The 17,245-nt window shown below is 38.8% G+C and overlaps 1 protein-coding gene across 1 annotated transcript in view; it reads left to right on the top strand.

Annotated features, from left to right (window-relative positions):
- Nucleotides 1–794: 794 nt before the first annotated feature.
- Nucleotides 795–17,245, top strand: part of TYR (tyrosinase) — a 108,868-nt gene continuing 92,417 nt past the window's right edge. Inside the window, exon 1 of the mRNA XM_032640423.1 lies at nt 795–1,729. Coding sequence (XP_032496314.1) covers nt 893–1,729 — 837 coding nt within the window. The 5' untranslated portion in view covers nt 795–892. The remainder of the gene's footprint in view (nt 1,730–17,245) is intronic.

Here is a 17,245-nt window from a genome sequence, read left to right as displayed (position 1 = left end):
AGACCACCCAGCTATCAAAGTGACCTCTCATTAATGATAGTCAGAAAATGAGCGATTAGACAGCAAGCAAGCAGCTAGCATCAAGATAATCAGGAAGTGTATCAGAAAAAAATTTTTCTTCTGATACTTTGTATAAAATAAATAACCTTCAGGACTTCCCTGGCAGTGGTTGAGTCCGCCTGCCGATGCAGGGGACACGGGTTCGTGCCCCGGTCCGGGTGGATCCCACGTGCCGCGGAGCGGCTGGGCCCGTGAGCCATGGCCGCTGAGCCTGCGCGTCCGGAGCCTGTGCTCAGCAACGGGAGAGGCCACAACAATGAGAGGCCAGCATACCGCAAAAAAATAAATAAATAAAATAAATAAATAACCTTCAGATATAAGAAATAGTCTCTAGGCTCTGAAAAGTGTCTCTTTCTGCAAAGACGAATTCTACTAATGCTGTGGCCTATTTATGGTCTTTGAGAAACCATCTTGCACCCAAAATCTCTAACACTGCCTGCCTTTTCTTAATAAAAGAAGCTCTATTCCTGACATGGCTTCTCATTTGCAAATTTAAATCATCACTAATTTTATAGTCAATTAACTGGGTTTATTTAGATCAGGTGGTATTATTATTATTATCATTCTAACCATAAGAATTAAACTATTAATGGTGAATAGTGTTTCTCACTTTAACGTAGGCCTATCCCACTGGTGGGATACATGCCAACTCCAAGGAAAGGTTAGTCATGTGGTTTTTCAGAAGATGAAAGCTTAAGATAAAGACTGAGAGGGTTTGATGCTGGAGGTGGGAGTGGTATTATATAGGTCTTAGCCAAAACATGTGATAGTCACTGAAGGGTTAGCTGGAAAGAGAAGTGTGTGGCTCAGTTAACCAGCTCAGGCAGACCTTATGAGAACTAGAGGAAGAATGCTCCTGGCTGCTTTGTACTGCCTGCTGTGGACTTTCCAGACCTCTGCTGGCCATTTCCCTCGAGCCTGTGCCTCCTCTAAGAACCTGATGGAGAAGGAATGCTGCCCACCATGGGAGGGTGACGGGAGTCCCTGTGGACAGCTTTCAGGCCGGGGTTCCTGCCAAGACATCATTCTGTCCAAGGCACCACTTGGACCTCAGTTCCCCTTCGCAGGGGTGGACGACCGGGAGTCTTGGCCCTCCGTCTTTTATAATCGGACCTGCCAGTGCTTTGGCAACTTCATGGGATTCAATTGTGGAAATTGTAAGTTTGGCTTTTGGGGACCCACCTGCACAGAGAGGCGACTTTTGGTGAGAAGAAACATCTTTGATTTGAGTGTCCCAGAGAAGAACAAATTTCTTGCCTACCTCACTTTAGCGAAACATACTACCAGCGCAGACTATGTCATCCCCACAGGCACCTATGGCCAAATGAATAATGGATCAACGCCTCTGTTTAATGACATCAACGTTTATGACCTCTTTGTCTGGATGCATTATTATGTGTCAAGGGACGCACTACTTGGGGGCTCTGAAATCTGGAGAGACATTGATTTTGCTCATGAAGCACCAGGTTTCCTGCCTTGGCATAGACTCTTCTTGCTGCTGTGGGAAAAAGAAATCCAGAAGCTGACAGGGGATGAGAACTTCACTCTCCCATACTGGGATTGGCGAGATGCAGAAAACTGTGACATTTGCACAGATGAGTACATGGGAGGGCGCAACCCTGCAAACCCTAATCTACTCAGCCCAGCATCCTTCTTCTCCTCTTGGCAGGTAAGATGTGCCGGACATACAATATCAGAGCATAAAACTGCAGTAGCAACCACTTCTTCTGGAAGGTCTTCATAAACACCTTTCCCATCTCTCTGTCTCCTGCCAAGCCTAGAAAACTTTCCCTGTCAAGAGCTCTCAACATACCTTGTATTTTCCCTTTATAGCACACTTCACAATTGTAGTTCCAAAGAGATTTTTGTGGTTATTTGTCTAATATCCTCTACTTGGTTCCTAAAATCTAATGAATAAAAAGTACTTGGTTCATCACTGTATCTCCTAGCACCTGGGATGGTGCCTGGCAAATGGTAAGAGCTCATGAAGTTATCTGTTGAACCAATTGATGAACGAATACTTAGATGATTAGGTAAATAAATGATTTAGGTCAATGTTTCTGAAATTTTCTTCACAATAAAATGTATACATTGCACAAATTAAAAATACAAATTCCTATCTTTATCCCAGGAATCCCATTGATAAGAATCTTCAAAGGAGGTTCCTGGGAAGACCTCATTTCCTAAATGTCTATGGTGATTATCACCATCAGCAAAATTTGGGGAATATTACTTAGATTAAATTTTCTTTAAAAAAAATATATGAAGACCTTGAGGCTCAAACAGGTAAATAATGAAAATAGCTAATATTCATCGATCAATTACCATGTATGAGCCCCTGTTGTGTTTATGTGCCTTAATTCATTTAATATCCTTACTAATCATTCCCCATCTCAAAGACTTAAAAGAAAACCAACCTGAGGTATAAAGATATTAGGTAACTTGTACAAGATCGCAGAACTAGTAAGTAGCAGAGACAAGATTTGTTCTCAGATAGCCTGGCTGCGTGACAACCCTATAATATTGGGTTGGTCAAAAAGTTCGTTCGGGTTTTTCTGTAACATCTTATGGAACAACCTAAACAAACTTTTTGGCCAACCCAGTATTTCCAAGGACATGTTTGCTATGATGTTGAAAGGATCTGGCCATCCTACCTCACTTTTCAATAAGATGCAGAAGAAATTATAATTTCTTCCAAAATATGTGCAAACTTTTGAGGCACAAGATAATTGTTATTGTTATTTTGAAGTTTAATTTCTGTTTCTCCTATTCTGATTTTTTTCCACTCTGGATTAGGAGCAAAAGGTAGCCAAAGAAATATGCTTTTAATTATTTATCATTTTAAAACCATAGGTGGAAGGAATGTTTTTCTGCCTGTATTCCAAACATTTCTAATACAGCACTTTTGACTAGCAGTGCTTTATGGAACTAAACCCCAATATTTAAATGAGATGGGAAGAATCTTGCATTCTTACCCGGCGCTCTGCAATTTTGAAATGTGGATGGCTTCCCACCCGCCCCCCTGCACTAAGTTCACACAACTTCCAAATGGATCCTATTGAAGTTCATTGAAAATGACCACTGTAATGTCTTGTGTCACTAATGTCAGCTATTTATCAAGAGAAAGGAGTGTATTTGTGCAGGAGAGGCTGGAAAAATTGTGCTTCAAAAAAAAATCTATTTCAATAAGCCTTCAGACCTCCTATCTTAATCTCATCTAACTCTCACATCCTCCGTTACTGCTTAAAATGCGGTTAAGCTTGGATGCGGGATTTTCAGTCAGTTATAGTGCTTTCCTTAACTGCTTTTCTTGACCCAGAAAAACTGGAGGATTATCTAAATTACCAAAAATTTACAACATCCACACTAAAGCTTAATAGGCAAATACTAATTGATATTAATTACATTAGATGTAGGTTTCTTGGAAGTACCTAAATTATGTTTCTAATTTTTTCTATTCATTTATTGATTATTGAGTGGAAATTGTTCCTGTCTTTTTCTCCTTTACAATTGTGTCCAGTTTTACTTCTAAATAAAACTTTTTGGGTCTAGTAGGTAAACACTAAGTTGAAATTGTTACAACATTAGATTCGATATTGTTCTATGATTAAACTACAGTGTAGTAACTGGTGTTAAAAATAAGATTAGGAAATACAGAGGACAAAGATCATTGAAGAAAAATGAGCAAATGACGATTTAAATAAGGAAGGTGAAATGAGTGAACATTTAGGTTCACCTACCGTGAGTGGTGTCATTGTGTGAGGTGACAGTCAAACCCAATTCTAGTTGGCTGTTTCCATTCCTTTGCAGAGCTTCTCTGGTTATAGTCCTTTAAAAATGAAGATCAGTTATTTATATTGACTTAATTCAGCCGTTCTCAGGATCTTCTAAATCACTTAGGAGCTTAAAAAATTGCATGTGCTCCACCCATCTACCTTCTGCCAGAAAATCATAGTCAGGGGGTCCACTGTGAAGTCCAAGCATCTGTATTTTTAAAAACTTCTGTAATTCTAATGCACAGCCAGCACTAAGAATCACTGATTTAATTAACATGGAAATTGTTTTGGTACCTCTTTCACTTTACAAACTCAGGTTCTATAGTAAACACACCACTAGTTTAAATGCTTTTGCCTGAATTGAACACTCAAATCAAGAACTAGACTGTTTTATGTGAGATGATGAGACCAAATATCTTCCAGACTTGGTGAGTTCATTAATATCTTCTTAATTAGTTAGACTCAGCCCCTTTGGTACAAAACCTCCTGCTTTTTCTTGGTTTCAGATATCTTTTACTTGACACACAAAAAAATAGAGTTTTTAGATTTATTAACTCATAGGATTTATTAACTCTGAGCTAAGAGACCTTCAGTGGTGTGTAGTGTACTGCCTATATTTTGTAAAAGAAGATAGTGAGACCCCGAAAGCTAGGATAATTTGTCTAAGGTCACACAGCTGAGGACTAAAACCCAGTGCCTTTGACTCCAATGCTATTTCAAGTTAACCATGTTGTTTCCTATTTTTAAGGAGCCATTTAGGCTTGGAATGGATAAAACAAGCCACTAATTTATGGATGTAAATTCTGATTTGTAGTCACTTTAACTTCCTTAAAATTCAGTTGCACAGACAACTGGGGCAGATATTCTGATGTAGTCCTTTTCATTCATGTTAGAGTGAAATTATTCCATTAGACATTTATTTATCCACATCCCTTACTCAGGAAGAATTGACCTTCACCCTTTTGCACTATCATTATACTTTGTACAGATTTGTATCATAGTACCTATAATTCTTCAATACATGTAATTGTTTTCAAACCTATCTTTGTCTAACAGACTGCCATCTGCTCCAATGTAGAAACCATTTCTAATTGATCTTTATGTCCACAGAGTCAGGAACATAATATATACATGGAATGGGCTTTGTCAATATATGTTGAATTGAACAAAATTGAAAATCATAGAATTGTTAGCTTCAGTGCTAACACACATAAAAAATTAAACTCTGCATAGACATAGCTAGATTTCTAGAACATTAAGCCATAATTTATAGCACTGGATCCCCAAGGCCAAGGATACAATTATACCAAAATAAGCAGTAACTTATTGTCTGGAATAAAACATTTTGTGTAGCTCTCTCTAGGCTTATGTGTGTGTGTGTATGTGTGTGTGTGCATGCAAAAAATGGAAGCACACATAGAGAAGATCAGGCAAGTTACAACCTGAGTGTTACTTAATTGAGATTAATAATATTTACTGGTAAGGTTTTTTATTCAATAAAATAATATATTAAAAATTATGTACTTAATGTTAGTCTTCATAGAAAGCCTATATTCAGAATTCACATGCTTTTTTGGTATATTTGTTCCTTTATTTTTTGGTTTGTTTAATGCCAAGAGCTTTTAAACTAGAAGCATGTTTGTCGTCAATTAAAGCAGTCCATTATTTTTGGAGGTGGGGGGTGAACATTAAAGTACAAATACCTATGCTCAACACAGTTAGATCCAATGTTATGCAAGCAGCAGATAAGCTAGCCGTAAGAAGGAAAGGGTAGCTGTCATGATGGATCAAAATAAACAGAAAAATTTTTCCAAGATGATGGGCATGAGTGAAGTGTGACCAGGGAATTCACTCATCAGGTGAAAAGCATATCACATGGAAGCAAACAGTAGGAAGAAAAAAAAAGTTACTTTTCAGCAGCAAGTCATGGGTTTAGGTAACCATGGCAACAGCTCAGTGAATTAACAGCTTCTCTTTTTCTTTATGAAAAAGATTCTGTGGAATGTCATAGGGTTTACATTTTTATTTAGATAAACCTCTAATGTCATGATAGAATTTTTGCTCCTAAAGCTTTTAATAACTGGTTGTTTGTCGCTATTTCTTTATGTTTAAGAGAACACTAAGTTCACTTTCTCCATGAATACATCTGTTTCTTCTTTCTATATCTCCCTTTTTTCATTTGACTTGAGACAGCTTGATCTGTTTCCCCCAAATCATATAAGTCACCTGTGTTGAAACAGAAAAAGAACAAATTCATCATCAGAAGACTTCTGCCACTTACCAGATTCTACCTCTGCTAGTTACCAGATGTTATTGGGCAAGTTATTTGGAATCTCTGACCTTTGTTTTTTTTTCTCAACAGAAAAAAATGGGGTGCAATTATCATATATGTGTGTTTTCTGTGTTGATGAAAATACTAAATGGAATGGAAAATAGAATAATGCAGTGGAAAGGGTATAGTCTTTTGAGTCATAAAAACATGACTTTTGTAACTTACTTAGCTACAAAATCCTGGACAAGTTACTTAATTATTCTGAGACCGTTTTTTCTTTAAAATTAGAATAACATATCTTAAAGCATTATAGTAAAGGGATTCAATGAAATCTATTAATGTAAAATGACTAGTTTAGTATCTGACATATTCTTTGAGTTCCATATACCGAAATTATCATAATATATCTTTATATGATATATTGATGGTAGTTATTATAATAATGACTATTCATCCAGTGTTACAGAGTCAGGGTTAACAATTTGGTGGCCTGCCCAACGGTCTTGTATTCAATAATAATATAATAGCTGCCATTATTAAACACTCTGTACTTGGCACTATGTACTAAATGCTTTACTTAGGTAAAATTATTTGATCCTTCGTAAAAAGTTGTTATAGTCCCCATTTACAGATGAAAAACCTTGATATTCAGAGAGCTTAAGTAATTTGCTCAATTTGGAAAGCATGTCTGACTGCAATCTGCATGATGGTAACCATAGTGATAACACTTTCTTCTACCCTGCCTCTCCTTCTGTATCAAATATAAAAACAATAATTTGAGATTAAGTTTTTCAAATTATTTCTGGAAATGGGGTAGATTTCTTCCTTGTTACTAATACATTGTCATCTGAACATTTAGCCACTTGGCTGTTGGCATTTCAGCAAAAATAGTTTCATTCAAACCTCTCTAATTTAACCGAGTCTGCTGTAAGAGTCTTTTAGGCAGTAGGATCTTTTGAAAATATCCTGATATGGTTTATTATTCAAACAGGAATGAAAATGATTTCATCTATATACCCACTGTGATGTCTAGTTAATCGACATTTTAAAGGAATCCAATATATTACACTCAATGCAAAAGTTAAGTTAGCTTTATTCAACCATCCCTAAGCCATTTACAGGCAGTCATAAATCTACTGGATATAGCTTTGGAATCAGGAGGACTGTGGATTAATGTTCTAGTCCTGGCTCTGAACATCATATGACCTTAGACAAGTCACCTAACAATTCAAGTTCTCAATTATGCATGGATAAAAGGATTGAGGAATGTCATGAAGTATGAAGAAAACTAGAAACTGACATCTGTTGAGCCAGAAACTGCATTTTATTATTTTATTAATATAATAAATATAATAAGTTATACATTAATATGTAATATTTATTATTTCATATTACAGTTGAAGAAATTGAGACTCAGCAAGCCTAAATAACATACTCATTTCCCCATTGCTAGTAAGTAGCTGAGCCAGAGTTGAAGCCCACACCTACGTGAATTTGGAACCTAATTCTTTTCCAACACACAACACTTCAATTCATAAATGATATCTTAATGACCAGAAATTAAAAGCTTCTCTAAGTGTCTGTTGTATAACACAGTAGCAGCCATTCCCGGGGGGGCAAGGCTCATTCAGTTCCATCTGATGGTGAGTTAATTTGCTTTTACAGTCTTATAGATTGCCAACTCACTGGAGCCAGAGACTGATAGGATTGTTTTGATTATTCCTAACTGTGGTGCAAGCAGCTGACCAAGAAGACTTCACTTTTAAAATATTGTTCCATGTGCCTTGCCTGTTGCCCATAAAATTATTAATCATAATACACGGTTTTAGATCCTACTAGCCTTTTATACTCTTCCACACTCAGTTTCCTCATCATTAAAATAGGGATAAAATCATATAAACCTACAAGGTCATTTGTGAATTTAAAAAAATGTACACAGAGATGCCTTCCCTATTGAGAGTGGGGCCTCAGTATATATTTAATACAAACGATATATTGTTGGAAATATCTTCTAGGGCAAATGTTGGTATCAGTAACAGGACTAGCTAAAAACGATGTGCAACACATGTTGGTAGTTGAAGATTCACTGGTTCATCCATTGACTTATTTTCCCATCAAATTGTTATAGAGCCTCTATTATAGATTCTGGGAATAAACAGTAACAAAAAAAAGAAAGTTATCCTCATGGAGATTACTTTTTTTTTTTTTTAAGGAAGTGATACTGTTTATCAAGGGAGATTAAAGTGAGTCAAGTTTGAGTTTGACAAACAACCACGTTATCTACTCAGTGGGCACAGGCCTCCTACAGACTAAGTGCCCAATGTGAACAGTCTCACTGATGGCAGTGTGGACTCTCCTGCGTTTTATGCTTTTGTTTAAGGCTGATATCTTGCTACCTGCTTAACTGACATCATGGAACCTAAGGCATCAATGATTTTAAGATGAAGAATTAACTTATAAACCACTAAGAAAAACTCTGCCAGTTAAATTATGATGTTTTTTTAAATCACTTAGCATATTTATATTTATTGAAAGAGTTCCTTTTGACTTATTTAGTCACATAATTTTATCAAAGTTCAGTCTTCTGCCTACATATAAGTGAAGCTGTAAGCAAAATAATTTGGTGAAGGATTTCTAAAATGTCTTCATATTTTAGAGTTGGACCCTTTTGATTTACTTTTTAAGTCAGAGTTGACACTGTCTGTTTTTTTCAAAATATTGGTTTGGCCTTGAAGATTAGATAGAATATCAGATAAATGGCAAGGAGTGAACACGCTCAGGCAAGAACAAAGATGTGGAAAGGAGAAGCATGAGTGATGCCCAGAGAAGAGTAGCCAGTCTGACTTCAGCAGTTGGATCACAGAATTTGTAAACAAATAAAGATTCAAGATGTATTCTGGAGGCAGAATTGACAAGATTGGCTGATGGTTTTAATCTGAAGGATAAAGGGGAACAAAATACAAATGATAACAGTCTCTGGCTTAAAAATGAAGATTCATGGGCTTCTGGTTTAAGCTGAAGGATAGTTGATGTGGTAGGAAATAGAGGGAGAGGAACAACATTTTTTTAATCTTTTTATTTTAAGTTTTTTTAATTTAAAAAATTCTTTTTTAATTTAATTTTTTAAAGTATAGTTGATTTACAAGGTTGTGTTAGTTTCACGTGTACAGCAAAGTGATTCAGTTTTACATACCTATATATCTTTTTTTATTCAGATTCTTTTCCCTTGTAGGCTATTACAAAGGAACAAATTTTTGATTTTTAAGTGTTCCATTTAAGATGCCTGTGAGATAACATTGAAATATGAAGTTGGAGATGGGTATACAGGGTTAGAGTTCAGAGGAGTTTTTTGAACTTCAGATAGGAATTAGGAAGTTCTTATCATATAGTGGCCTGTAAGCCATGAAACTGGTCATCAGAGACAAAGAAGAAGATACAGAGAGAAATAAAAGAAGAGTGTACAGACCTAAACTCTGGGCCATGGCTAGCTTCAAGGGCATATGAAAGTCACACAATGGATATTTAAGAGATGACTGTCAAATTAATTTTCCCACCAAATAAATATTTGACAACAATTATATGAAGTAGTTATTTTTTTTTTTTTTTTTTTTTTTGCGGTACGCGGGCCTCTCACTGTTGTGTCCTCTCCCGTTGCGGAGCACAGGCTCCGGACGCGCAGGCTCAGCGGCCATGGCTCACGGGCCCAGCCGCTCCGCGGCATGTGGGATCTTCCCAGACCGGGGCACGAACACGTGTCCCCTGCATCAGCAGGCGGACTCCCAACCACTGTGCCACTAGGGAAGCCCCTGAAGTAGTTATTATTATCCCCATTTGCTAGATGAGACCTATGGTATTTTTTTTAACATCTTTATTGGAGTATAATTGCTTTACAATGGTGTGTTTCTGCTTTATAACAAAGTGAATCAGTTATACATATACATATGTTCCCATATCTCTTCTCTCTTGCGTCTCCCTCCCTCCCACCCTCCTTATCCCACCCCTCCAGGTGGTCACAAACCACCGAGTTGATCTCTCTGTGCTATGCGGCAGCTTCCCACTAGCTATCTACTTTACGTTTGGTACTGTATATATGTCCATGCCACTTTCTCACTTTGTCACAGCTAACCCTTCCTCTCCCCATATCCTCAAGTCCATTCTCTAGTAGGTCTGTGTCTTTATTCCTGTCTTACCCCTAGGTTCTTCATGACATTTTTTCTTCTTAGACTCCATATAGATGTGTTAGCATACGGTATTTCTCTTTCTCTTTCTGACTTACTTCACTCTGTATGACAGACTCTAGGTCCATCCACCTCACTACAAATAACTCAATTTCGTTTCTTTTTTTTTTTTTTTTTTTTTTGCGGTACACGGGCCTCTCACTGTTGTGGCCTCTCCCGTTGCGGAGCACAGGCTCCGGACGCGCAGGCTCAGCGGCCATGGCTCACGGGCCCAGCCGCTCCGCGGCATGTGGGATCTTCCCGGACTGGGGCACGAACCCGTGTCCCCTGCATCGGCAGGCAGACTCTCCACCACTGCGCCACCAGGGAAGCCCAATTTCGTTTCTTTTTATGGCTGAGTAATATTACATTGTATATACGTTCCACATCTTCTTTATCCATTCATCTGATGATGGACGCTTAGGTTGTTTCCATTTCCTGGCTATTGTAAATAGAGCTGCAATGAACATTTTGGTACATGACTCTTTTTGAATTATGTTTTTCGCAGGGTTTATGCCCAGTAATGGGATTGCTGCATCATACGTTAGTTCTATTCGTAGTTTTTTAAGGAACCTGCATACTGATCTCCATAGTGGCTGTACCAATTCTCATTCCCACCAGCAGTGCAAGAGTGTTCCCTTTTCTCCACACCCTCTCCAGCATTTATGGTTTCTAGATTTTTTGATGATGGCTATTCTGACTGGTGTGAGATGATATCGCATTGTAGTTTTGATTTGCATTTCTCTAATGATTAATGATGTTGAGCATTCTTTCATGTGTTTGTTGGCACTCTGTATATCTTCTTTGGAGAAATGTCTATTTAGGTCTTCTGCCCACTTTTGCATTGGATTGTTTGTTTTTTTGTTGCTGAGCAGCATGAGCTGCTTGTAAATTTTGGAGATTAATCCTTTGTCAGTTGCTTCATTTGCAAATATTTTCTCCCATTCTGAGGGTTGTCTTTTGGTCTTGTTTACGGTTTCCTTTGCTGTGCAAAAGGTTTGAAGTTTCATTAGGTCCCATTTGTTTATTTTTGTTTTTATTTCCATTTCTCTAGGAGGTGAGTCAAAAAGGATCTTGCTGTGATTTATGTCATAGAGTGTTCTGCCTGTTTTCCTCTAAGAGTTTGATAGTTTCTGGCCTTACATTTAGGTCTTTAATCCATTTTGAGCTTATTTTTGTGTATGGTGTTAGGGAGTGTTCTGATCTCATACTTTTACATGTAGCTGTCCAGTTTTCCCAGCACCACTTATTGAAGAGGGTGTCCTTTCTCCACTGTACATTCCTGCCTCCTTTATCAAAGATAAGGTGACCATATGTGCGTGAGTTTATCTCTGGGCTTTCTCTCCTGTTCCATTGATCTATCTTTCTGTTTTTGTGCCAGTACCATACTGTCTTGATTACTGTAGCTTTGTAGTATAGCCTGAAGTCAGGGAGCCTGATTCCTCCAGCTCCACTTTTCGTTCTCAAGATCGCTTTGGCTATTCAGGGTTTTTTGTTTCCATACAAATTGTGAAATTTTTTGTTCTAGTTCTGTGAAAAATGCCATTGGTAGTTTCATAGGGATTGCATTGAATCTGTAGATTGCTTTGGGTAGTAGAATCATTTTCACAATGTTGACTCTTCCTATCCAAGAACATGGTATATCTCTCCATCTATTTGTATCATCTTTAATTTCTTTCATCAGTGTCTTATAATTTTCTGCATACAGGTCTTTCGTATCCTTAGGTAGGTTTATTCCTAGGTATTTTATTCTTTTTGTTGCAGTGGTAAATGAGAGTGTTTTCTTGATTTCACTTTCAGATTTTTCATCATTAGTGTATAGGAATGCCAGAGGTTTCTGTGCATTAATTTTGTATCCTGCTACTTTACCAAATTCATTCATAAGCTCTAGTAGTTTGCTCGTAGGATCTTTAGGATTCTCTATGTATAGTATCATGTAATCTGCAAACAGTGACAGCTTTACTTCTTCTTTTCCGATTTGGATTCCTTTTATTTCCTTTTCGTCTCTGATTGCTGTGGCTAAAACTTCCAAAAGTATGTTGAATAAGAGTGCTGAGAGTGGGCAACCTTGTCTTGTTCCTGATCTTAGTGGAAATGCTTTCAGTTTTTCACCATTGAGGACGATGTTGGCTGTGAGTTTGTCATATATGGCCTTTATTATGTTGAGGGAAGTTCCCTCTATGCCTGCTTTCTGCAGGGTTTTTATCATAAATGGGTGTTGAATTTTGTCAAAAGATTTCTCTGCATCTATCGAGATGACCATATGGTTTTTCTCCTTCAATTTTTTAATATGGTGTATCACATTGATTGATTTGCATATATTGAAGAATCCTTGCATTCCTGGAATAAACCCCACTTGATCATCGTGCATGATCCTCTTAATGTGATGTTGGATTCTGCTTGCTAGTATTTTGTTGAGGATGTTTTCATCTATGTTCATCTATGTTCATCTATGTTCATCTATGTTCATATAGTTTTCTTTCTTTGTGACATCCTTGTGTGGTTTTGTTATCAGAGTGATGGTGGTCTAGTAGAATGAGTTTGGGAGTGTTCCTCCCTCTGCTATATTTTGGAAGAGTTCGAGAAGGATAGGTGTTAGCTCTTCTCTAAATGTTTGATAGAATTTGCCTGTGAAGCCATCTGGTCCTGGGCTTTTGTTTGTTGGAAGATTTTTAATCACAGTTTCAATTTCAGTGCTTGTGATTGGTGTGTTCATATTTTCTATATCTTCCTGATTCAGTCTTGGCAGGTTTGCATCTCTATGAATTTGTCCATTTCTTCCCAGTTGTCCATTTTATTGGCATAGAATTCTTGTAGTAATCTCTCATGATCTTTTTTATTTCTGCAGTGTCAGTTGTTACTGCTCATTTTTCATTTCTAATTCTATTGATTTGAGTCTTCTCCCTTTTTTTCTTGATGAGTCGGGCTAATGGTTTATCAATTATTTTCATCTTCTCAAAGAACCAGCTTTTACTTTTATTGATCTTTGCTATCGTTTCCTTCACTTTTTTCATTTATTTCTGATCTGATTTTTATGATTTATTTCCTTGTGCTAACTTTGCTGTTTTTTTGTACTTCTTTCTCTAATTGCTTTAGGTGCAAGGTTAGGTTGTTTATTCGAGATGTTTCCTGTTTCTTAAGGTAGGATTGTATTGCTATAAACTTCCCTGTTAGAACTGCTTTTGTTGCATACCATAGGTTTTGGGTCGTCGTGTCTCCATTGTCATTTGTTTCTAGGTAGTTTTTGATTTCGTATTTGATTTCTTCAGTGATCACTTCGTTATTAAGTCATGTATTGTTTAGCCTCCATGTGTTTGTATTTGTTACAGATCTTTTCCTGTAATTGATATCTTGTCTCATAGCATTATGGTTGGAAAAGATACTTGATACAATTTCAATTTTCTTAAATTTACCAAGGCTTGATTTGTGACCCAAGATATGATCTATCCTGGAGAATGTTCCATGAGCACCTGAGAAAAATGTGTATTCCGTTGTTTTTGGATGGAATGTCCTATAAATATCAATTAAGTCCATCTTGTTTAATGTATCATTTAAAGCTTGTGTTTCCTTATTTATTTTCATTTTGGATGATCTGTCCATTGGTGAAAGTGGGATGTTAAAGTCCCCTACTATGAATGTGTTACTGTCGATTTCCCCTTTTATGGCTGTTAGTATTTGCCTTATGTATTGAGGTGCTCCTATGTTGGGTGCATAAATATTTACAATTGTTATATCTTCTTCTAGGATCGATCCCTTGATAATTATGTAGTGTCCTTCTTTGTCTCTTCTAATAGTGTTTATTTTAAAGTCTATTTTGTCTGATATGAGAATTGCTACTCCAGCTTTCTTTTGGTTTCCATTTGCATGGAATATCTTTTTCCATCCCCTCCCTTTCAGTCTGTATGCTTCTCTAGGTCTCAAGTGGGTCTCTTGTCAACAGCATATATATGGGTCTTGTTTTTGTATCCATTCAGCCAGTCTGTGTCTTTTGGTGGGAGCATTTAATCCATTTACATTTAAGGTAATTATTGACATGTATGTTCCTATTCCCATTTTCTTAATTGTTTTGGGTTTGTTATTGTAGGTCTTTTCCTTCTCTTGTGTTTCTTGCCTAGAGAAGGTCCTTTAGCATTTGTTGTAAAGCTCGTTTGGTGGTGCTGAACTCTCTCAGCTTTTGCTTGTCTGTAAAGGTTTTAATTTCTCCATCAAATCTGAATGATATCCTTGCTGGGTAGAGTAATCTTGGTTGTATGTTCTTCTCCTTCATCACTTTAAATATGTCCTGCCAGTCTCTTCTGGCTTGCAGAGTTTCTGCTGAAAGATCAGCTGTTAACCTTATGGGGATTCCCTTGTGTGTTATTTGTTATTTTTCCCTTGCTGCTTTTAATATGTTTTCTTTGTATTTAATTTTTGACAGTTTGATTAATATGTGTCTTGGCATGTTTCTCCTTGGATTTACCCTGTATGGGACTCTCTGTGCTTCCTGGACTTGATTAACTATTTCCTTTCCCATATTAGGGAAGTTTTCAACTATAATCTCTTCAAATCTTTTCTCAGTCCCTTTTTTTTCTCTTCTTATTCTGGAACCCCTATGATTCGAATGTTGGTGCATTTAGTGTTGTCCCAGAGGTCTCTGAGACTGTCCTCAGTTCTTTTCGCTCTTGTTTCTTTATTCTGCTCTGCAGTAGTTATTTCCACTATTTTATCTTCCAGGTCACTTAACCGTTCTTCTGCCTCAGTTATTCTGCTGTTGATCCCATCTAGAGTATTTTTAATTTCATTTACTGTGTTGTCCATCGTTGCTTGTTTCATCTTTAGTTCTTCAAGGTCCTTGTTAAATGTTTCTTGCATTTTCCCCATTCTATTTTTAAGATTTTGGATCATCTTTACTATCATTATTCTGAAGTCTTTTTCAGGTAGACTGCCTATTTCTTCTTCATTTGTTAGGTCTGGTGGGTCTTTATCTTGCTCCTTCAACTGCTCTGTGTTTTTCTGTCTTCTCATTTTGCTTATCTTACTGTGTTTGGTGTCTCCTTTTTGCAGGCTGCACGTTCGTAGTTCCTGTTGTTTTTGGTGTCTGTCCCCAGTGGCTAAAGTTGGTTCAGTGGGTTTTGTAGGCTTCTTGGTGGAGGGGACTAGTGCCTGTGTTCTAGTGGGTGAGGCTGGATCATGTCTTTCTGGTGGACAGGTCCATGTCTGGTGGTGTGTTTTGGGATATCTGTGGACTTATTATGATTTTAGGCAGCCTCTCTGCTAAAGGGTGGGGTTGTGTTCCTGTCTTGCTAGTTGTTTGGCATAGGGTATCCAGCACTGTAGCTTGCTGGTCGGTGAGTGAAGCTGGGTGTTGGTGTTGAGATGGAGATCCCTGGGAGATTTTCACCGTTTGATATTACACGGAGCTGGGAGGTCTCTTGTGGACTAGTGTCCTGAAGTTGGCTCTCCCACCTCAGAGGCATAGCACTGACTCCTGGCTGGAGCACCAAGAGCCTTTCATCCACACGGCTCAGAATAAAAGGGAGAAAAAGTAGAAAGAAAGAAAGAGGATAAAATAAAATAAAATAAAGATAAAATAAAATAGTTATTAAAATAAAAAATAATTAAGAAAAAAAATTTCAAATAGTAAAAAAAAAAAAAAAAAGGACGGATACAACCCTAGGACAAATGGTGAAAGCAAAGCTATACAGACAAAGTTTCACACAGAAGCATACATATACACACTCACAAAAAGAGGAAAAGGGGAAAAAATAATAAATCTTGCTCTCAAAGTCCACCTCCTCAATTTGGGATGATTCGTTGTCTATTCAGGTATTCAACAGATGCAGGGTACATCAAGTTGATTGTGGAGCTTTAATCCGCTGCTTCTGAGGCTGCTGGGAGAGATTTCCCTTTCTCTTCTTTGTTCTCACAGCTCACAGGAGCTCAGCTTTGGATTTGGCCCTGCCTCTGCATGTAGGTCGCTGGAGGGCGTCTGTTCTTCGCTCAGACAGGACGGGGTTAAAGGAGCCGCTGATTCGGAGGCTCTGGCTCACTCAGGCCGCAGGTAGGGAGGGGCACAATGCGGGGCGAGCCTGCGGCGGCAGAGGCCAGCGTGACGTTGCCCCAGCCTGAGGCACGACGTGCGTTCTTTCGGGGAAGTTGTCTCTGGATCCTGGGACCCTGGCAATGACGGGCTGCACAGGCTCTCCGGAAGGGAGGTGTGGATAGTGAACTGTGCTCGCACACAGGCTTCTTGGAGGCGGCAGCAGCAGCCTTAGCGTCTCATGTCCGCCTCTGGGGTCCGCGCTGTTAGCCGCGGCTCGCACCCATCTGTGGAGCTCCTTTAAGCGGCGCTCTTAATCCCCTCTCCTCGCGCACCAGGAAACAAAGAGGGAAGACAAAGTCTCTTGCCTCTTCCGCAGCTCCAGACATTTTCCCGGACTCCCTCCCGGCTAGCCGTGGCGCACTAACCCCTTCAGGCGGTGCTTACGCTGCCAACCCCAATCCTCTCCTGGCGCTCCGACCGAAGCCCGAGCCTCAGCTCCCAGACCCGCCCGCCCCGGCGGGTAAGCAGACAAGCCTCGCGGGCTGATGAGTGCTGGTCCAAACCGATCCTCTGTGCGGGAATCTCTCCACTTTGCCCTCCGCACGCGTGTTGCTGTGCTCTCCCCCGCGGCACCGAAGCTTCCCCCTCCGCGCCCCGCAGTCTCCGCCCGCGAAGGGGCTTCTAGTGTGTGGAAACCTTTCCTCCTTCACAGCTCCCTCCCACTGGTGCAGGCCCCATCCCTATTCTTTTGTCTCTGTTTATTGTTTTTTCTTTTGCCCTACCCAGGTACATGGGGAGTTACTTGCCTTTTGGGAGGTCTGAGGTCTTCTGCCAGCGTTCAGTAGGTGTTCTGTAGGAATTGTTCCACGTGTAGATGTATTTCTGACGTATCTGTGGG

Source organism: Phocoena sinus, chromosome 8 (assembly GCF_008692025.1).
Source record: "Phocoena sinus isolate mPhoSin1 chromosome 8, mPhoSin1.pri, whole genome shotgun sequence".
Taxonomy (NCBI): domain Eukaryota; kingdom Metazoa; phylum Chordata; class Mammalia; order Artiodactyla; family Phocoenidae; genus Phocoena; species Phocoena sinus.
This window is presented reverse-complemented; position numbering and strand designations above follow the sequence as displayed.